The sequence below is a fragment of the Natrix helvetica genome (assembly GCF_964273705.1).
Source record: "Natrix helvetica genome assembly, chromosome: 4".
NCBI classification, from domain to species: Eukaryota; Metazoa; Chordata; class Lepidosauria; order Squamata; family Natricidae; genus Natrix; species Natrix helvetica.
The window spans coordinates 19394406-19418133 of record NC_138550.1 but is presented as its reverse complement, the minus strand read 5'-3'; the positions used below and the strand labels follow the sequence as shown (position 1 = coordinate 19418133).

The following is a 23728-nucleotide window of genomic DNA, read 5'->3' as shown; positions in this document are numbered from 1 at the left end:
TGTTCACGGAGGTTTTCTAACAATATGAATTGCTACTTATTTTCTTTTCTGATTCTTAACCATAACATATTCTCAACCAATTTCATTGTATTTATTTTGTACAATGGTAATAAAGACTACACTATTTATTGCCTGATGAAAATACTAAGAAACTCTAATCTTTGCAACTGTTATAAAACTTCAGCTATCCTTCCCAAAAATATGATCTCTGCAAGTTTTGCAATTTTCAAGAACAACACAACTACTATAACCTTTTAAGAAAATAAAAAAATGGGTACCTGATTAATTTATTTTGGAATAATTATTTCATAAATGGCACAGTAGTGATGAAAAAGAAACTTATTGCTTCAGATAGGCATCAGAGGATACCTCAAAATTCAACTTAAACTTGAAACATGCTTAAATGTAAAGTAACTTGTGACGTTATCTGTATTTTTTTTCCTCCATCAAGAGGAAATTTCAAAGCTAAATACTCCACGTTTTCACAATCTTTTTAATTAGGCTGACTCAGTTTTTGCTGCATAGTTTAAAAAAACACATACGATGTAGTCATCAGCTAAGTAGCAACAATGCCTGGCAAGCAACCAACATTTGGATTTCAATATGAATGGAGCTTTATGACTCAATCACACTTTATTTTATTTTTAGATCTTAATGATCAGACAAGATTATGTATGATATCTTTTATGAACAATAGTACAGAATTGCAATAGCAAACACGGTGATGCTTTTTGGCTATATCTTTCCCTGGGGTAAGACAAAAAATCTGAAAGCCTGAGGTGGAGAAGGTTCTTTGTCCTACCACACGATCTGTTGTCAGATGTAATAAAAGTAAACAGAAGAGGGAAAAAAAGAGAATAAATTGAAGAAGTTCCTTGAATAAAAAGCAAAAAGTTTTCAAAGGAAAAAAAATCAAGAAAGTTCCGTTGCTTTTTGGAAAAAGTAACATATTTTTCAGAGTATAACACTCCGAAGTATAAGACGCACCTAGCTTTTGGGGAGGAAAACAAAGGGGGGGGGGAATCTGCTTCTGCCTCCCAGCAATTTGCCTCCTTGCAACAAACAGCAAACAGTACAGACAATATACACTGTTCGTACATTTCAGACTATACTTGTACAGATGCTGTTAAAATTGATGTGCTTTCTGGAAGTATAGTTATCCTCTGCTATTTAAAAGAAGATACAATACCCCTGGGCCTCTTCAGATCAAGCATTTATTTTAAAAAGCTTCTTCGTTTTGTTAAGCTGTCTAGAAGAAGAATAAAGCAATCTTTAAAAAATAAGTCTAATAATTTGAACATTCTATATAGGCATTTATAGTTATTGACACCTTCTTGCAGCAAGCAGCAAACAGCCTGATTAGCACAAGAAAAAAACTGCTTCTGCCTCCCAGCAATTTGCTTCCTGGAGCAAACAGCAAGTTTCATTTTCTCCTCCCAATCATCACCTGTTGTGGAAGGTAGCAGTTTCACAAAATCTCCTGAGGATGATTGCCCTGCACGCTGCAGAAGGATGACTAGTTGATCCCCCTCCATAATTCTTTGATTTCTTTGTGTGAAAATAGCCCCATCATGAATGGGGAATAACTCCAGAAATAACAATCATCTTCTTCAAGCCACCATGTCAGCCAACAAATTCAATTTAGTCTTCAGCTCAAAATGTTAGTTTTAGTATTCCAAAAGAAGCCTTCTCTTTCTAATTACTTAAATATGAAAACACCATCCTGCAGCATAAAATGACAGCACTTAAGAAGAAAAATATTCACCTTTGTTAACTACCTATCAGAAAAAGTGAATCAAAACTTTAGACAGGATTACACTGGTGAAATATGTTATATAGACTAAAATAGAATTCATTTGTGTTTTGAACTACTATAAGATCATCATCGTCATCATCTTTATCCATCTGAATATACCCTATTTACTAAACATTTAAAATATTTTCATACTTTACAGACTATTGTCTTATATTACTAATAAAGATGATTATAACATTTCTACTGGCAACTCTGATAATTTTAATTTTCTTTATATTCCTACCATAACAACTGAATTCACCAAAAAAGATTTCCAATGGAATGCAATTATTAATCTGTTAAAATGCAAAGGAAAAGAATAATTGAATTGTATTTAGAAAAGCAAAGTAATATTTAGAATACATATAAAGGATATTGTCCTGAGCACCTCAAACAGTTTTTTTTTAGTTTTTCTTCCTGTATTTTGTATGTGTGTACATACACAAGTACGTGTGTGTGTGTGTGTGTGTGTGTGTGTGTGTGTATTGAAATGAACCTCCAAATTCTGCTGCATCTCTTTAATGTGGTACTTTTCAAATTATGTTCCAACAATGTTTTTTGTGAGCTGGTTCCCAAAGTTTAGGAGACTTTTAAAATCGATTTGGGATAAATTCAATTTCCCTCCGTAAACAAATGTTCCATTGAATAATGATATATTGCCAGATTGAAACTTCAAAGAAAAAAATCATTAAAAGACTTCCAGATGAAGTCTGAAGGTCCTATTATCTTTTCCTTTTATCACACCATTCCAGCACTCAAGGCAATTAAGTTCAAATATCGAAACAGGCTATTATGCCACCTCTAAAGAATGTAATTTCTCTATGATTTTATCTAAATCCTTTTTTAAAAAAGACTCAGGTAGCAGAGAAAATAATTTGTGGTGATAACAAATTCATACTTTTTTGTCCTAGGTTTATTATCCATTGATTTCATTTTACGGTCCAAAGTTCTAGATAAATGAGAGGGGGGAAATCTTAATTTTGGGTTTCTCTACTTTTGCCTTTTTCCATAAAGAAGCTTCCTCAATGTCTTCATTATTTTGCTAACCAAGCAAACTACACAAAAAGATTGGAAAATGCCACTTGTTGTTTCTTTTCTTTATTTTATCTTTCTTTCTTTTTTCTTTCTTTTTTATTGTTTCTTTCTTTGCACAAATCAGATTAGTTCACCTTGGAGTGTTTCTCTGTCGTTTATTTAATTTAAACATTTATTACTTTGACTTTTTGGCCTAAATCCTAATGATATAGCCACACATCTGGTACATCTATATATGCTTCAGAGAAAACAATCAAAGCCAGTAATCTATTTTTACAAAAAGCAGAAGGAATGTTGATGAAATTGATATGATCTATTTACATAACCTTTAGAATGAAAGTGAATGTCCTTTTTAAAAAAAATAGTGGAACATAGTTTTAATTAATTTGAAACTAGTCAATTGCTTTAAAATTCGTTTAATACAAAAGAACATTTTGTTTTATGTTTGTATAGCATGTTCTTCATTTTAATCACTTTGGAGATGTAATCAGGTAATTGGAGCATTAATTCATACAACGCCGTTCACATTTGGACTGAACGCAACTGACTATTAATATGATTTTAAATTAATCAATGTGCAAGGATAAACATGGTTTTCTTGGCTTTTACCATAGTATTTTAGACTCATGCCTAAAAAAATATTATACAACTTTGAAAGGTTAAAAGTAGCCATTGTTGATATGTATTATTTTGTTTTTTGTCAACATCTGAATTAGTCTTTTTAAAGAAACAGTCACCGGTCACAAAAAGCAATTTGGCCACACAGACCAGAGTGGTTCTGCTTGTGATATTATTTTCCGATTATTTTTCCCCTGGTTTCCCCCAACACTTAAAAAAAAAAAAATCTGTAACAAGGTAGCATATATATTTTTTCCTGTCGGTTTGTTACAATAAAATAATTTCAAATGTTTTCCTGCATTCTAGAGATAAGTGCAAATCTGCCAGGTGAACTACAAATTGGGCAAGAGGGATAGGTAATTATCTGTGAGGTGATCTATCATAGAAAGAATGAAATCAAAGGGCTATTTCTTCCCATCTTGAACTGCTGTTGGTTTCAGTTATGTTTTATAAGCCAGAAGGGGGGGACCCAGCTGCATAAAGTCTGCAGCCTAAGAAAGAGAGCAATCAAAACCAGATCTTCAGCCAGAAGAAATACAAAACATGCGAGAGACCCAGTATCTTTACAAATTCTAATCATAAGTCAAGGAAACATGATGGCACAGCAGAAGTGTTCCATCTGTTCCTTCTAAAAAGGCTGATGGGGATATGAAGTAATTGAGTTTTCTAAGGTAGCAAGTCATCTACAAATTCAATGTAACAACTGAGACTGTTTAATTCTAAAGCATATGGCTGTTTAATCAAAAACAAAAGAAGTTGTGACTCAAAGCATTTTAGCTGTACAGAAATATATTTGAAGGAAACCAGACAACTAAGGGTGGTACATTTTCAAAGAAGCAGATGCTGCATTTCTGTCAAAAAAAAACCCAAGAACAACAACAGTGAATTCTGCCCCACATTTGCACATTAAAACACAGAAAGGTGAAGTATGTAATGCTAGAACCTTTTGCAAAAGCCAAGAGTCCCTTGACAAAGAGATGTGTGGCATATAAATTTAATAAATAAATAACTAGTGCAAGATTCACATGGTAAATTACACATTTTAGATTAGATTATAATTGTAGAACTTTTTCTGTCAGACAATCAGCATACAATATTATGCACTGCAACCGTTATGCACCGGTTTTTATTTATTAGTTTATCTATTAAATTTAGAGACTCTCCATCTCATTTTCAGAGCAACTGTGGGTGGTATACAATTAAAAACCACACACACACAGACACACACACACACACACACCTTAGGCTTAGTGGTTAAGAAGCTGAGCTTGTCAGCTGGAAAGCTGACAGAGTGGGTTCAAGACCTGAGCATCGAGAGATGGGGCAAGCTCCCCTTCTTGCCCTAGCTCCTGTCCAACCAACAGTTTGAAAGCATGAAAATGTGAGTAGATAAATAGGTACCACTTTGGTGGAAGATAACAGCATTTGTGTTTTGCTGCATGCTCTGTGCTGCAGCATGATGTCATGCTGGCCACATGACTGTGGAAACATCTTCGGATAATGCTGGCTCCCTCAGCTAAGAAACGGAGATGAGCTGGAGACAACTGGGTAGGGAAAACTTTTACTTTTACCACTGACTGACGGACCAACTGACTGTATGTATGTATGTATGCATGTAGGAGGTAGCTAAAATAAGAAAAGACCAATTAAAGTTAAGATGAGGGAACGGCCTCAAAGTACTAGCCCACTCCAATGTTAGGACTCAATCCCTGTGAGTCCCAAACAAGTAGGCAGAACTAGATTTTCAAACTCTTCTGAAAGGCCAGAAAAGTGGGGGCTCACATCACTTTTCAGCGAAGAATATTTAAAAAGTGCAGAGACAATGGCAGAAAAACTTTTCTTCCTAAACCTCATCAGTCAAAATTCTTTAACTGATGGGGTCCCTGTTTATCTTCCCTGTCGCTTGACATACCTTCTTCCCTCTTTAGAAAAGGTCTAATGCTTTTCTAATGATTTTCACCTCAAAGAAGAACTAAATGGCAAATTAATGATCATTAATACTGGCTGACTATATGATTTACCGTATTTTTCAGAGTATAAGATGCACCTTTTCCCCTCAAAAAAGAGGCTGAAAATCTGGGTGAGTCTTATACACTAAATACAGCATTTTTTGCCTCCTGAAACCCCGCCCCTTTCACCAAAATGGCTGTGCAGAGCTTGTAGGGGGCTTTCAGAGTGCTCCTGGGGGCTGGGGAGGGCATAAATGAGTGAAAAACGGGCCATTTTTTGCTCAATTTTGCCCCCCCCCCAGGAGGACTCTACAAGCCTCCTAAAGGCTATTCATGCCTTTTTTTAAAAAACAGCAAGACCATTTCCGCAAAAAACGGGCCATTTTTGGGAGGTTTGCAGAGTGAAAAACCCTTTTTTTAAAAATTTGACTCTTTAAAACCTTGCTGCGTCTTATACTCCGGCGCGTCTTATACTATGAAAAATATGGTACTGACACAACTTCAAATAACCTTATGCAAATAGCCATTTTTAAATCCTACTTGAGACAAGAAGCATTAAAACTTCCAAGCTTAGAGATAATGCAAAACAGTGAAAGTTCTTTCAGGGTAACACTGTGCTTAAACTCAAAAATATACTTTGAATCTGATATAACGGCGAAAAATAGACAAACATTTTCAGTATTTTTTTAAAAAATGATCCAGATTTCAAAACAAGTTTAACTATGCACTAGGCTTCTTGAGCAACTGGAATATTAATGATAGCATGCCAATTAGTTTGAATAATCACTCTTAAAATAATTAACCAGCACAGAGACAATATTTTTCTGATTGCTGATTATAACTTGAAGGGAGGGGGTTATGGGGAGCTACTAATTATAGGGTGAGGAGCACGTCAGTAGAAATGGAAGCCATTACAAACTGGGAGAAGAGCAGCAGGTGGAGAACTCTAATTTAAAATTTGGAGATTTTTTTTTTTTGAGAGGGAGAGATAATTGCATTAGGCCCCACACATAATCTACATACTGTAATGAACTGATTAAACATGTACTACGTGTAAAGAGAGGCAGAGATCAATTCAGGCAGTTTACTAAATACGTGCCATTGGGAACAACACCTAATGCTGTGATGCTGCCATTTCTCCACCCCACCCCCTAATGCTTTAAGTCTAGAGTCAAATTGCTTAACTCAATTAGGACTTGTTTCAAATTGCTCCAAGAGAATTTGCGAATGGTTTGGGGGGAAGGGGGGGGGAGGGTTTACATGTTGAGTACATGTGCCTTCAAATCAGGGTTTATTTTTATTTATTTACTAGCCGATAACCCAGCATTGCCCAGGTATTTATTTATAGGAGGAAAATATCCGGCTCAAATGTAATTTCTAATGTTGGATTTTCCCCCTTACTAGAGGGAGCCCCCTTGTGGAGTACTGTGAAGCCATTACCATGGCAACTCCACTGTGCTGTACAGTAGAAACCATTTTACGACAGTACAGTAGAAGCCATTTTAAGGCACAAAAGGCTGTATCTTATCCGAACACACCCTCCCCAAAGGGTGTTAGGAGTATCTTAACCCCACAGTATTTTTTCTCCAGAGTCATCTGTGTACCAAGTTTGGATGAAATTGCTTGAGGCATTCCAGAGTTATGCTGGAACACACACACATGCACACGGAGCTATTTTTTAATATATAGATTTTGGACTCTTGGCAACTGCCTGGGCATGTTCCTGCTGTTTTCTTGACAAGATTTCAAAAATGGTTTGCCATTCCTGAATGTGTTTGTGAGAGAGACTGGCCCAATATCACCCAGCTGCTTCATGCTCAAGGCAGTATTAGAACTCACAGTCCCCTGATTTCTAGCCTGATGCCTTAACCACTACACCAAACTGGCTCTCAATATATGTTGGATAAATCCAGAATGCTGAGTGGAAAGAGAGACATATGGGTGATCTTCTTTGCTTATATTCTTCTTCTAATTTTGACTTTTTGGTTGTATAGCAACTTCCTTTCTTCTTGATTCAGCCATCGGCATTATTCTTGGCTGTTTGGAGGTAAGTTACTAGTAATACAGGACTGCTGTCTGTATCAGGAATTGCAATTGCCACTCCTGAATTAAACTCATTTTGAATTATTTGTGATTCCTGCTTTCGGATTAATTGCCAATGATTTGTAAATATAATATTCTCTTTGGCTTGGTAAATTTTCTTGAATGATATATATTACAAATAGCCTTCATCCACTGTGGCTGATTGACTTAAGGAGAGTATTCTGAAGAAAAAAAAATAAGATTCCAGTGACAAATTGGGGATAGCCATTTTGATCCATTACAAATAGTTATTTAGTTTTCATTGCTTTTTTTAAATGAATGCGGTGGGGGGGGGTGTTGATAAATCAGGAACCATACATTGTTCTAAATGAGGGTTTATTTTTCTCATGCAAAAGATGAATCACAAGAGAAGGAACTGAAAAGAAAGCCAACTAGCCCTAGGAACTCAGAGGTGTAGGAGTAGGCTATGAAACTGAGATATAAAAATTCAGGGTATGAAAAATTACATCTGTCAAAATGTTCTAAGCAGCCCTAAGCAAGTCAAGTCTTTCTCAAATTCAGTTCCTGCCTACTCCTCCACCTTCACTTTGCAACACAGTATTATGGGATCTAGCTGATTGCAAAAAGATATGAGTACAAAGAGTTTTGAATTTTTGAAAAATGCTATACAAAGCCTAAACATTTCAACAATTGCAGTAGTATGGGAATTAATCAGTGCTTGCTAGAGGTTCTTGATGCAAATAGATACAAAGGTGTGTGTGTGTGTGTGTGTATAGGTAGGCAGGTCTTGGCGTATTCGGGTCTTTTCCCATGTAAGATTGAGAGTATCTTGGCGACGTTTCAACGGGGCCCCACTTGCCATCTTCAGGCTGGTGCCTTCAGCTTTGTGCTTGTGCGAGCAAAGCGTAATCAGAGCTGCCGTCTTTCTATAAATATTGGTGGGTGGGTGTGGAGTGCTGGCTTTGTTGCTGTAAGTGGATTGGTTGGCTGTGTTATAACATCTTGATTAGTTGATGGAGTTGATGTTTGCAGATTAGTCGGCTTTTCATAACACCCTGTGTGGCTGAAGTACTGGCTGTGTGCCTGTTGTTCTTTTGTGTTGTTAACGACCTGGGTAATGGGCTGTGTGATAACATCCTGAGCTCTACTGTAATGATATCCTAAGTCCTGTGCTCCAACATCCTGGGGGGTTGGCTGCATTGTAACATCCTGAGCCTTTGCGTTGTAACCTCCTGAGTTCTGTGATGTAATGTCCTGAACAGATGGCTGTGGTATAACATCCCGGGCTTTGGAACTCAGGAGGTTACAACGCAAAGGCTCAGGATGTTACAATGCAGCCAACCCCCCAGGATGTTGCAGCACAGGACTTAGGATATCACTACAATAGAGCTCAGGATGTCATCACACAGCCCATTACCCAGGTCGTTACAAAACAAAAGAATAATAGGCACACAGCCAGTACCTCAGCCACACAGGATGTTACGAAACAGCTGACTAATCTGCAAACATCAACTCCATCAACTAATCAAGATGTTACAACACAGCCAACCAATCCACTTACAGCAACAAAGCCAGCACTCCACACACCCCCACCAATATTTATAGAAAGACGGCAGCTCCGATCACGCTTTGCTCGCACAAGCACGAAGCAACCTGAAGATGGCGAGTGGGACCTCGTCGAAACGTCGCCAAGATACTCTCAATTTTACACGGGAAAAGACCCGAATACGCCAAGACCTCTGTGTGTGTGTGTGTGTGTGTGTGTGTTTATTGTGTATGTGTGTACACATGTATACACACATGTATATGTAAATGTATCAGTAAGCGACGTTGTTCGGTTACAAGAAGTTATGTGTAGTTGCAAAAATAGCCTGGGTCAATCTAACTGGATTTAAGAAATGAAGGAATTAGGTGAAATGCCCCTTTACTGGATTGGTGCCTACAATGACCACAACATTGTGCTCTCTGTTTCATGGTTTTGTTTTGTTTTATATAATACACTTGTTACATAAATAAAACATAGTAATCAGTGCTCCCCAAACTGGAGATTGCACACCCAAAATTGTTCATGTGTATTTTAAAAGGGGGTTTTGCCACAAAGAAGCTGTGAGTTTCCAATATCTCAGGGGTTGCCACAAAGAAGAGGGAGTCAAACTATTCTCCAAAGCACCTGAGGGTAGAACAAGAAGCAATGGGTGGAAACTAATCAAGGAGAGAAGCAACTTAGAACTAAGGAGAAATTTCCTGACAGTTAGAACAATTAATCAGTGGAACAAGTTGCCTCCAGAAGTTGTGAATGCCCCAACACTGGAAGTCTTTAAGATGATGTTGGATAGTCATTTGCCTGAAACGGTATAGGGTTTCCTGCCTAGGCAGGGGGTTGGACTAGAAGGCCTCCAAGGTCCCTTCCAACTCTACTATTGTATTGTAAAAGTGACAAGGAGACATTTTTTCCCTAGTCTGAAGCACTCAACAGCAAAGTATTCTCTAATATGAACTCTTGTGTTATTGAGTTTCAGTGGCCCCAAAATGTTGACAGAGAGAAGTATTTTTAAGATACTGTAATTTAATTTCCATAGATGTCCCTGGGATCTCAGATATAGAAGGAGCCATATTGGCCAATCGGTCCTATTTTCCTATAAAGAAGAATATTTGTAGCTCAGGGTTAGAAAGGAGGGTCCCTTGATGCTCTCTGAGTTTGACTCTTTTCTTGCAGAAGTTTCGTTACCCAAACTAGGTAACATTATCAGTGCTAGTGTCATCATAATGGACTAGCAGTGTTACCTAATTTGGATAATAAAATATATGCAAGAAAACAGCCATGCTCAAAAAGCACCAAGGACTCCTCATCAGTCTTATTTCGTACTTAGTTCTGGAATTCAAATTAAAACATCTTCAATAAATGACAGTCTAATCCCTTCTTGGACACATGTAGCAATGGGAATTCTTGGTAGGTAACTGAGTCCTCTGCCAGTCTTAATCACTGCTAATTGCTCAACTTCCTGTAGCAATTCTCTTCCTGGTCCTTTTTTCAATGTTTCTATTATTTCCTTCCCTTTGTTTCTTTACAGGTAGTCCTGGTTTACCAACCACTTGCTTAGCAAACACCAGAAGTTACAACAGTGCTAAAAAAGGAGACGTATGATCAGCCCTTAAAATCATGGCCTTCGCTGTAACCCATGGTCATGTGATTGCCATCTTCATGGTCATGTGATTACCATCTTCAGCTTCCAAAAAGTAAACATCAATGGGAAAGCCACAAGGACGTCACAAGTTGTGGCCATGTGACATTGTGCTTAATGAGCCACAGTGATACATTGAACAACTGCAGCGGGGATGAGGTTGTAAGTCAGCATGATGTTTCACTTAATATTTGCAACACTTAGCAACAGAGTTGCCAGTCACAATTGCAACCAGTAAGTGAAGACTCTCTATATTTTATTAATTTAAAGTAATGTATAAAAAGCAGTATCGGTATGCTTGGAGGGAAGGGCATAGCAAAGTAAAAAGAGATGCCAGCATTTCACTTCGCCCAATTTTGGAATTTAAAATTGCATTTTACCCTGTCTGCAAATTTCCTAAACAGAATAATACGTTATTTTCATACATTATAAACATACCTGCAAGATCTAGCTACACAACACTAACTAGATTATAATACTGGAAAAACTAAAAACATTATGCATCGACAAAACATTTCAGAATCATTGCAGTGCAAAGGAAATTTAAAGGCCAGACTTAAAATAATTTGTTTTGGATACTCCAATTAGAGGTGCTGTGATTGTTTATGAAGTTAGTGCAGGTCAAGCTCCCATTTTAATACTCAATGTGATATAAATAGACTTTGAGATCCTATGTCTCTTTATACAATTCTACATTCTATAATCATTCATTTCACACTGAGACAAGATCATCTCTTTCTTTTTATTATCCTAACAACACTAATAAAGATTGCTAAGGTGCATTTTTCTGTGGGCAAAATTATCTTCTGTGATATGCAAAGCTTTAGAAAGAAGTTAATTAGATACGGATGGATTATTGTAAAACTGCAGATGCTTTTCACAAATCACCAGGTGGTACAGTACTGCCCTACAGCATCAGCTATTTATTCAAAATTGTCATATGAATCAACCTATAATGGCAGGGTGGGTTATGCACAAATATGTTTCTACCTAGATAAGAATTCCTGGTTGCAAAGATGCCTATAGTCTGACAGGGTGACAAAGAAAAGGAATGGAAGATGGGACCTATTTTAATAGAATAGGCTTGACCTTCAGTTAAGCTATGAAACTGAAATTGCAAAAAAAGAAGAAGTTTAAATTATGTAATTTATGAAAATATGTATAAATAAGATTATTACAAAAATGGCAGTCCTCTGGTAATTTAATATTTCACACTGCAAAAATAATTTGTCGGGTTTTTTTAATGAGCAATCAGGCAGAACCAGTTATTTTGTTTTGGGTTTTTGGCCAACTCCAATGAATAAGAACATTTTTCCTATGTTTGATTTATTTGATTAATTGATTGGTCTGTCACCCATCTCACTATAAAAAAGAGACTTTAGATGGCTTGCCAATAGAATCCCATATATAAAAATATTTTAAAAAATATTTAACATATCTGCATCTTAAATCTCAAGGATTTCATAAACGTAAAGTACTTTTAAATATATTTTATACTCGCCAATAACCCGGCATGGCCCGGGTATTTATTTATAGGGGGGAAATGTACGGACCAAACATAATTTCTAATGTTGGATTTTCCCCCTTACCAGAGGGAACCCCCTTGTGGAGTACTATAAAGCCATTACCATGGCAACTCTACTGCATTGTACAGTAGAAGCCATTTTACGGCAGTACAGTAGAAGCAGTGGTGGGTTCCTAACCGGTTTACTACCGGTTTGCTGAGAGGGCATTTTGCGCGATGTTTTCCAAGATGCTCACTTTGAAATCTGCAGATCTTGAAATGCTGTGATATTACTTGGTCCTTGCAGGGGGTTCTAATGTTAAAACTGTACCCATTAATTTTTTGCACAAAATTTTACCTCAAAATCGCATATATCGATAGGTTTCAGTCTATCTCGAAAGGTGTCAAGAAAGTCAATGACCTTCAGGCCCCAAAAGCTGAACCTTATATAACTCTTTATCTTATTTCTAAGAACAGAAATGGCCATATAGGAAACATCTCCAAAGATATGTTAAGACGTTGTCATTCTGATAATTGAAAACACAGCCAACATCTTGAAATGGACCCGAATTGCTTACAGGCAATTCTACTATACTAGTGAACACAGTATATTATCTGTGAAGGCTGGCCTGTAATAATTAGCATGAGGTCTCTAGGTGTCATGGACAAAGCCTATTATATATTATTCTGACATTTTGTCTGATCCTTTTAGCGCAGATTTAGTATGTTCCACTGAACTGACTCCTTAATGCTTTCATTGTGCACAACCAAAGAAAAAAATGTCACATTTTTCTGATCAGCAGGAAAGAATCTCTTGGCTATCATATTTCAAGTCACATTTCTTGATTCAAATCTGGGGCTGAGTACCATACGATTTTAAGACTGTTATTACCACTGCTGTCCAGTATTTCAGCCATGCCAATATTTGAATGTTATTTTGAAACATGTTTTTTCCCCCTGAAATTCATCTTTTATTATCATTACTGCTAGGTACAGTTTCTCTCTCTATACAGTTTCGATAGACCAATTACTTGCTTTCTATTGGTCTACAATGAATGTCATTTTCCAAGACCAGCTATCTGACTTTCACTGATGGCACAGAGAACACAGAGAGAAGGATGGCATCAAAGGAGACCAATCTTTGCTAAGAGTCAGATAAAAATCATGGTCATTTTGATGCAATATAATGAGACGGTAAGGCAAATGATATGCACAATCAGAACTTCATCCTGGAAATTCATTTACAATCAGTATCTCTTGAATGAGCTGAACTTTTTTGCTGCAATACATATATACCAGATCAAAATTACAGCTTAAAATGTGATTTGCATTCATATCAGAATGCTTGTTTCTGGGTTTATAAGTATTGGGTTTAAAAGAAAACCCCTTCCGCAGTGCTGCATCTATAACATTTACTGCATGCCTTAGTTGTTGCAGTGTTCAAATTACACATGCAAATGATGAAACTAGGAGACATAGAAAAAATAATTTTGGAGGAAGAAAAGAAAAGCAATATGCAAGGATTTTAAAAATGTGAAAAAGTAGTAAAGATAACACAAAGGGAAGACTAAAAACGTGCACACAAGGCTTTCTTTCTATGATACACTGTGATGGTTCAACACGCTTAAGGTGTGTACACGCAAAGCAGTTCAAGAGTAAACTATCATTAAACTTGTTTTGTCATATATGCTGACTTAATGAGCTGTGTTTACTTTTGTATTAATGGGACATATCAACCTAGCTGCTAAGATCTTGGCTACTGTAAATTAGACTTATTCAGCAATCTATGGATAATAGCAACAATGGCTTCCATGGCAGCCTTTTAGTAAAACACTCTCTTTTAAGTCATGTTGCAAAGGCACTAACAGGATGCTCTACAAATTCTCAATGTATTTCTCCAGATTTAAAGTCATTTGCCCCTATGGCTTTGACTCCAGAACATGCCCTTCAAAAAGAAAAAAGTTGCCTGGCTAAAAAGGGGTGACATGATCCAGACCTGACCCCTTTTACTAACCATAGTTAAGACCTTGGAAGCATTACCGGTACATCTTAAATAGCAAATTGCAGCTACGTATTTTATTTTAAACCCTTTTCTAATCATTCTCTTCCTTCTCCCTTTTTCTCTGTTACAAAAGACTGCAGTTCAGTAATGGAAATTATTCTCTGAATATCCCATAATTTATTTTATCTTATTTTTATCTATTTTATTTGTTATCCTTTATTATTTCCGTCCTCCTCCTTACCTTTGCATTCATCTTCCTGGCTTCCCTTCTAGCTGCCTTTTCTTTAAGCCTTTTTTCCTGTAAAGAACAAAATTAAACGTAAGAACATAAAGCAGTGTAGAACAAAGCAGCAACTTGAGCCAAAAATGGGGCTTTATGAAGAACCTTTTTTGGACATGCCTACATATCACCCCCATTAGTTTTTGTAGGCATAATAATGAATACGTGATTGGAAAGAGTTCCCATTTAGCCTTATTTTTAAACAAGCGATTGCCTGTGCATTTATGCATTCTGTAATATTGGCTTAACATAAATGTAGACTGCAGTGTTTCTAAATGCTCCTATCTATTTTCAATTTAGAGATAAGTAGAGAGATAAATATACGGACCAACGTTTGTCTCTCAGGCTGTGGCAGATTTTCTTTCTGATGTATAGGACCATGAACCAACCACAGCATGACTGAACCACAGAATAGGACACCAATGTGTAAGTCTTCTGTTAGTAACCTTCATCTTTTCCAACCATGTAAGTGACAGCAGTGAACTCTCAACTCCATTAATGAACCCTTGAGGTTTCCATTATTCATTTTAGAGCTTAGGTCTCTTTTTCTATGGTCCACACAGAAAAACCATGGACTCTGTGATTCACTGCACTTGTTATTTAGTCACTAAGTCTCTTCACAACCCCATGGACCATAGCACACTGTTCCACTGTCCGTCCCCCCCACGTCTGTTGTGGCTCGCCAGCAGATTCGGACAGTGAGGAAGTTGTGGAGGAACATGGGCCAGTCCTGGAGTCTGCGGACGGTTCTGATGTGGACTCTGTGTTGGAGGCAGAGAGGAGGCTAGAGCCGTATTCATTTTCATTTTCATTTATTAGCACTTATATACCGCCCCCTCTCCCGAAAGGGACTCGGGGCGGTGTACAGTCCGTATTAAAAAACACCAGATAGAATACATGTATGCATAGGAGGAGGATAAAATAGGCCAAAACTGTACAGCTAATAAGTAAACAATATAAAAATTTAAAATATCATACAATTTATACACTATCCCTCTAAAAGCCAGTAAAAAGTATATGCCAGGGGGTAGACGTTGTAAATTATGCCAAACCAGCCAGTCGGAACAGGTGTGTCTTCAGTTTCTGTCGGAAGGAGCGGAGGTCAGTAGTGGTTCTAATGTCGGGGGGGAGGTCATTCCAGAGGGTTGGGCCCATCACAGAGAAGGCCCTACTCCTCGGTGTCGCCCGTTGGCATTGCCTCGTGGACGGCACCAGGAGAAGGCCCTCCCTGTGAGAGCGGATTGGCCGCAGGGATGTGTGCGGGAGGATGCGATCCCGCAGGTAACTAGGCCCTATGCCATGGAGCGCTTTAAAGATGGTAATCAGAACCTTGAACCGCACCCGAAAGACCACAGGTAGCCAGTGCAGCTCGCGCAGGAGAGGTGTTACGTGGGAGTACCTAGTACTCCCCATGACTACCCGCGCGGCTGCGTTCTGGACTAGCTGCAGTCTTCGGGCGCGACCCAAGGGAAGCCCCATGTAGAGAGCGTTACAGTAGTCCAGGCGAGACGTCACCAGCGCATGAGTGACTGTGCGTAGGGCATCACGGTCCAGAAGGGGGCGCAATTGGCGCACCAGGCGAACCTGGTGGAACGCCCCCCTTGCCACGGCTGCCACATGATCATCCATTGACAGCCGGGCATCTAGGAGGACGCCCAAATTGCGCGCCCGTTCCACAGGGGGCAATTGCTCGCCCCCTATGGCCAGTGATGGAATTAACTGGCTGAACCGAGGTGCCGGTAGCCACAGCCACTCAGTCTTGGAGGGGTTGAGTTTGAGTCTGTTGTCCCCCATCCAGACCCCGACGGCTTCCAAACACCGGGACATCACTTCGACAGCCTCGTTGGGGTGGCTTGGGGTTGAAATGTACAGCTGAGTATCATCAGCGTACAGATGGTACTCAACCCCAAAGCCACGGATGATCTCACCCAGCGGCTTCACATATGCGTTGAACAAAAGGGGCGAGAGGACCGACCCCTGCGGCACCCAAGAGAGTGGCCTCGGGGTCGACCTCTGCCCCCCAGTCAACACATATTGCATCCGGCCGGAGAGGTAGGAGCCGAACCACCGTAAAACGGTGCCTCCGACTCCCATCCCCTCCAGCCGGCGCAATAGGATACCATGGTCGATGGTATCAAAAGCCGCTGAGAGATCTAATAGGACCAGGATAGAGGAACAGCCTCTATCTCTGGCCCTCCAGAGATCATCCACCAACGCGACCAAGGCTGTCTCGGTGCTGTGCCCGGGTCGGAAGCCGGACTGGCGTGGGTCTAGATATACGGATTCGTCGAGGTGCCGTGGAAACTGCTGCGCCACCACATTCTCAACAACCTTCGCTAAAAAGGGAAGGTTGGAGACTGGACGATAATTAGCTAGCTCCATTGGGTCAAGTGAAGGCCTCTTGAGCAGGGGCTTCACCACCGCCTCTTTCAAGGCAGCCGGTAAGAAGCCCTCACCCAACGAGGCGTTCACCAGGCCCAGAAGCCAGCCTCGCGTCACCTCCCAGGATGCCAGTACCAACCAGGAGGGGCACGGGTCCATTGAACATGTGGTGGGTCGTAGCCGTCCCCCTAACCCGTCTAAATCCTCGGGGGCAACAGAGTCAAACTCCTCCCAGAGTGGACTCACAAGACTCACTGATGTCGGCTCGTCCGGACCACTGGGGGGGGCCCATCCGCTCCGGATCTGAGCGACTTTGTCTTGCAGATATTCTCCAAACTCCTCTGCTCTTCCCTGCAAGGGCGCCTCCCGCGTCTCCTGCAACAGGAGAGAGCGGGTCACCCTAAACAGGGCGGCAGGGCGGTTATCCGCAGACGCAATGAGAGCGGCACAATGCCTACGTTTGGCCGCTTTCAATGCCACAAGGTAAGTCCGTAAAAAGGCTCTTACCTGTGTTCGGTCAGATTCGGAGCGTGAGGACCTCCACCTGCTCTCTAGACGTCTCCTATGGCGCTTCATCACCCTGAGCTCCTCGGTATACCAAGGGGCCCGGGTGGCTCGCTGCCGCAGGAGAGGTCGCAGAGGCGCGACCCGGTCTAAGGCCCCCGCCGTCGCCCTATTCCAGGCGTCGACTAGGTCCTCCGACCGAGCGCGGGTTAGGGCTACAGGTAACGGCCCAAGCTCCGCCTGGAACCTATCCGGTTCCATCAAGTGCTTGGGGCGGTACCAGCTTGAACATACTGGTTCCGCCTCCTCGCGGTGGAGGGTAGCGCCAGGGAAGTCGAGCCGGAGATATGAGTGATCTGACCATGACAGGGGCATAATCTCTAAATCCCCTATTCCCAGATCACTCGTCCACTGTTCAGATACAAAGATAAGGTCCAGTGTGTGGCCGCCTTCATGTATGCCAGTTATCAGATGCCTTCAAAGTCAAAAGAACAGCTGGAGCCCATTCCCAGTGTGCGCATATGCAGAGTTGCCAGATGAAGGGAACAGCTAAAGAACAGAGGTTGACTTGGGAGTAAGGCCACAAGTGGCCCCTCCCAGAGGAAATAAAAGAGGAGAGAAAGGGGAGTGGAGTTTGCAAAAGACAATTAGTTTACTTAATTGGTTTGTGACTCTCCAAGACTCCTTGCCAAATTTTGCAGATATCAGCCTGCAGCTCTCCAAGCTAGATAAGATCTGTGACTGTAAATCCTCCCTTGAAAGACTTTGCTGGATGGGAATGAGCCGAATTCACAGTAAATTAATAAAAGGGGTTTTTGTCGGGACCAGGAGTTTGCTTCATGCTCTCAGGAAGCCTAGATCAGAACACCATCTTCCACTGACTCCCTGATTCTACCCAAACTCATGTTCACTGTGTCGATGACACTATTTAATCATCTCATCCTTGGCCATTCCCTTCTCCTTTTGCCTTCATCTTTCCCAATATCAGTCTTTTCCAGTGAGTCCTCTCTTCTCATTTGATGGCCAAGGTATTTGAGCTTCTATCCTTCCAAAGTATCTGTCCCTTCAAAGGACAATCAAGGTTGATTTCCCTTATTATTGACTGATTTGAACTCCTAGCAATCCAAGGGCCTCTTAAGAATCTTCTCCAATACCACAGTTCACAAGCATCAATTGACACTCAGCCTTCTTTATGGTCTAATTCTCACACCCATACATTATTATTGGGAGGACCATAGCTTTGACTGTATGGACCTTTGTCAACTTCTCTTTGACAGGTACCAGATTTGGGAAAGAGTAGGCTAAACAGGATGCCCACAATTCTGGGTGCAAGATAATTTCTCCATCCTTGTGTTATGGAGCACAAAGAAGGCAACTGTAAGGAGTTACCATATTTTTTGGAGTATAAGACGCACTCCCCCCACACACACACACCAAAAAATTGAGCGGAAATGTCTGTGTGTCTTATACAGCAAATATTGTGGCGGGGTGGTGAGGCACCGGTCAGCTATTCTAGAACGGGCTGCAGAGGCAAATGGGCCACAACGAATGGGTTGCAGTGAACAGGCCGCAGTGGCGGCGAACGGGCCAGGGCAAACAGGCAGCGAAGATGAATGGGTGGTGGCAAATGGGTGGCCACGGCGAATGGGCCACAGGAACAGGCCAGATGAATACTGGGTGGATGCTGGGAGGCAGAGGCAGATTTTTTTTTCTCGTTTTCCTCCCCAAAACCTAGGTGTGTCTTATAGTCTGGAGCATCTTACAGTCTGAAAAATATGGTATTCCTGGCTCTCTTTGCCATAGCAGCAGCTTGTGTTCCCAATATTTATTTGAACATATGGATGCACTCATACAGATCAATGAACATCGGTATAATTTATTTTATAAAGACTCCATTTATTTCAATTACTGTCAGGATAATTAATGACTAAGTCGGAATGGGAGATATGGGTCACAAACTACTCCAGATTAAACATCAGTGACATTGTTCTTCTCTTTTCTTGCCATCTTTAGACATGTCAGTAACCCAACTGTGACTTATTCAATTCTTGTACATTCAGTGTAAATACCTTGACTCTGTAAGTCAGTACTCAATTTTCTACCGCCTCCAGTCCAATTTCCAAGCTACTTTGTTGTGACCTTCTATGCTGTATCCTGTCAACCTATGTCACTTGCCCATTTCTCTCAAAACCCAGTTTCTTTGCTTAAAACACTACCGCTGAGAAGGAGATGAAACGAAGAAAGGGCATGGGGCAGGTTCAGACAATTGCCAAATCAGAAGATGAAAATAGATTCCTGGGGGGAAAAATATTAAAAATTCATCAGAGAGACTATTCCAAGCATAGGGAGACATTGCTGCACTGTGCTATTTTGGTGACATTCATCTATCATCCTTGTATAAATTAAGCACAACACAGAAAAACAAGAAAGGCAAGAGGGCAAAATCATCGGTGCTACAACTGTGCAAATTCTTCTGCAAGGACTTGCATGGGAACAAGAGACAAATCTCTACAAACTGGAGATTACAGAGCAGATACCTGATCAATGTTGCCCATTGAGAGACAAAGTATATGGAGAGAATGGCATCCCGTTTCATCGAAAAACAGTGGGAATACATATCCAGTGCACTTTTAAAACTGTCATTTTCCATGCCCAAAGAACATACACATCGATTTTATAATTATAATTAATACAATAAGTGTACTATTTGCATGAGGGTATTTATCAACTCATATCCACTAACTAAAAAGCAGGGCACATTGAGAATAGATCTGCTGAACAAAACTCCGCATTGGTGACAGGAAGGGCATCTGGTCATTAAACACTCTGCTAGCTCTATTTGGTTGCCCAGACTCCATCCTGCAAGTCGTTAAAAGAGGATGATGATGATCTACTAGCTGAAGCGCATTAAAGAGGGCAGAACTATTTGTAGTAAGGTAAGGGACAACATAAAATTATTTTACACGCAAAAAAATCAGAACAAAAAGGTGGAGTGGGGATAGCTAAAGTCTCTTTCTAAACAAAAGTCATTAGATTTATTCACAGAAAGACTACATACATGTTGGGACATTTATCATAATGTCAAAACTCTGCAAGTGACATTCCAACAAACATCCAGATTTTTGACAATCGATAGCTTGAAGACATACAGACTGTATACTAACCTAAATATTTTAATATGCCTGCCAACATGTCACAACTGAGGATTTAAAAAAATAAAGAACAAAAAACCTCATTTTAAGTGACAAAAAAAAAATACCCAAATGGATCGAGGAGTATATTACAGGAAAAAATTACAAGTGTATGAGGAGTGGGAAATTGTGTTCTTTATATTCAGAAAAAGAACAGCTTGACAATTTTATGGGAAATTATTCTACTTATAGTAACACTATTGTTACCATAACTATTAGAGCCCAATAGTTATTCTAATCATCATCATCATTAATAGTTATTCTAATTATCACCAAGAGCCGCAGTGGTTAGAATGCAGTACTGCAGGCTATTTCTGCTGACTGCCAGTTGACTGCAATTTGGTGGTTCGAATCTCATCAGGCTCAAGGTTGACTCAGTCTTCCCTCCTTCCAAGGTTGGTAAAATAAGGACCCAGATTGTTGGGGGCAATATGCTGACTCTGAAAAAGAGGGCTGTAAAGCACTGTAAAGCAGTATATAAGTCTGTGCTATTGCTATCACCAGCATCATCACATAATAACAGAGTTGGAAGGGACCTTGGAGGTCTTCGAGTCCAACCCTCTGCTCATCACCGTTACCATCTATTAAATTTACATACTCAGCAACTCTGAGCAGTTTATAAATTGTTAAAATGATTTAAAAACAAGGGGTGGGGGGTAGAAAAAGCAGAAAGATAGCAGAAATGATTAAATCAGACAGGAACAAAGAGAAAGAGGGGATTGAATCATGCTCACCAGAGTCCTGGCAAAGAACAAAGTCTTCATAGCCCTTTAAAACACCTGTAGGGTGGGGGCTCTTCCCATTTCAGGGATAACCTCATTCTAGAGGGCAGGCACTAAGATAGAGAATGCAAAGTACTAGGTCCCCATAAATGGCATTGTTTAATTGAAAGATTAATCATCTTTTACAGTTTAGGCAAAAGAGTGTGCAACAAGAGTTATAGCTTCATGTGATCTTATGCTTTTGCTTATTTTCCACCTTACTGAAATTTAGTGATTTGGGTACAAATTCTAAAATATATATAGATGTACATCTTGATTATCCATATGCATCTTGGTAACCTTTTTAATAAAAGGAAACAGATTGATTTTTCCTGGAAATATACTTGATCTGCATAATATCATTTCTACGTTTTCTTGATGCCAGAATAACGAGCAGAAGACTTCTTGCTAGCCCAAGAAACTCCAAATCAATATTCAAGCAACTATTCAAACCTTTGCATAGCCCAATGCTTTCAGAGCATTATGATGCTTTATGGGATTATGAATGTATTATCTACAGCATTGATTGCCTTAGGCTGCTCTAACTGTCTACCCTTCTGTAATAAGATAGGGATAGAGAAAACTGATGCATAATACATAGAAGCAACTTGGCTCATTATTACTTAGTTTCCTGGATCTTTAAAAAGAGAAAACTTCTACGTTAAGGAGGAACTAGGAATCTTTTACATATAAATCTCCCGCTCTACTACTAACCAAGGCAGAATCTCTCCATGAGGCACAACCACTGATACTACTCCCTTATTATACTACAGAATGCCCTTTGACAGGAAATGTGCACAAATCTATGCACATTTGCTATAGATTACTGTTGTGGCCCAGCAGGAGCCATTGCAGCTGCCACCAGACTCCGAGAATGAGGGTCCCTATGAGTCGGCTCAGGAGGATGTGGTGGACCCTGGACAGGGTTCCGACTCTGAGCAGGGATCGGAGAGTCTGGTCGGCCACCAGGAGGCGCCTGAGGCATGGAGCAGCGGTGAGAGCCAGAGGAGGGGGGCTCCTGATGCCATGCCTTGGAGCAGTGGGGAGAAGTCACGAGACAGTGAATCAGAGATCAGCAGGGAGTTCTTGGACGCCTGTTATCGCCACGCCCATAGACGCAAGGAGCGAGGGCACAATTATCGGCGGTAAGGGCTCTCAGCTGCTGATTAGTAGACTCCTCTTCAGGTTATAAAAGGGTTGACTGAGCATACGCCCTTTGCAGCAGTCAACAAAGAACTCCTGCAAGAAGTTTTGGTCTGGAAAACGTAGCAAGCTGGATAGCTGCTTTCGTGTCTTGTCTTTGTGAGCTTTGTCATGGTGGTTTACTGCCACGGAACTTTCTGTCTGTCTGTGAAATAAACCCTGTTAATTCGTATTGTTCCGGAGTGTGTTCTGTGCGGGCGAAGGAGGAAGGGGGGTCAGAACAGATTACCTATAGCAAATGTGCACAGATGTGCACATAATCCTCTGTTACAACCACTCATGGCCAATCTGTTCCTAAGAAGGCTTTCATGTTCAACAATAACTCTTCAGTTCAAATTTCACACATTATGCAAAACTCTCATTCTAAACCAGGCTCAAAAATACATTATTTCATTTCCTCCAAAACAAAAACATGTAACTGGCTGTCCACAGTAAATTTAATAATCTGTTCTATGAAATACAGATTATTATTTCTTCTTCCACACATGGAAAGGGGTTGGCCTCGTTACAGGTTTTTTTATGTGCTGCATCCACAGATATGCTATAAATAAGAATAATGAGAAGAAAGAGAAGGGCATTAAAGGGAAAGAGTAACATTTATAACTATTCTCTGCTGTCAAGTTCTCAAACTTTCAGCTGCGTTTTATGACAAATAAATGGCCCAGCAACAATCTTTGTATTTTTATGTCCTGTAATTTAATTTCTTTTAAATGCCAAAAAGGAGCTCACACTATTACTATTAAAGCTTTACATTATAAGTGGAATCAATCACCTTGCTGCAATGACATTTCTTGAATAATTCATTGGTAACTCTCAATCACCTCTACACAAAGCATAGCTAGTTAAATAAAACATCATCCTAAAATCTCATTAGTACAGAGCTTTCTAGTCCTCATCATTCTTGATGAAGTACGGTCTTGTTATTATGCTACTTAAATTTTTACCCTTTTATCTACTAACAGCCTATCATATAAATAAATGTAATATTGGTCCACAACACCGCAAGTCTATGACCATCCATCCATATGGTTCGGTTACTGCTTGTACATATTGATTTAAAATCAGAACATCATACTGGAGTGTTGTAAATTGCTTACTAACAAGAATGGCAATGTTCATGGGGGGAATAGCAATACTAGCGAAATAAAATCAAGGATCCACATCACTCTTGTGTTACCTAAATTCAAGACCAGAACAAGAAGTAATACTGAATAGATAATTATTTTTTTCCAGTACAATCCTTCATCCTCAATGAACATGCCAACATTTCACAGTATTT

The 23728-nt window shown here is 40.0% G+C and overlaps 1 protein-coding gene across 1 annotated transcript in view; it reads right to left on the bottom strand.

The window, feature by feature from the left end:
* Positions 1 to 23728, bottom strand: part of DDX10 (DEAD-box helicase 10) — a 175379-nt gene that overhangs the window by 29416 nt on the left and 122235 nt on the right. Inside the window, exon 16 of the mRNA XM_081952456.1 lies at positions 14370 to 14426. Coding sequence (XP_081808582.1) covers positions 14370 to 14426 — 57 coding nt within the window. The remainder of the gene's footprint in view (positions 1 to 14369; positions 14427 to 23728) is intronic.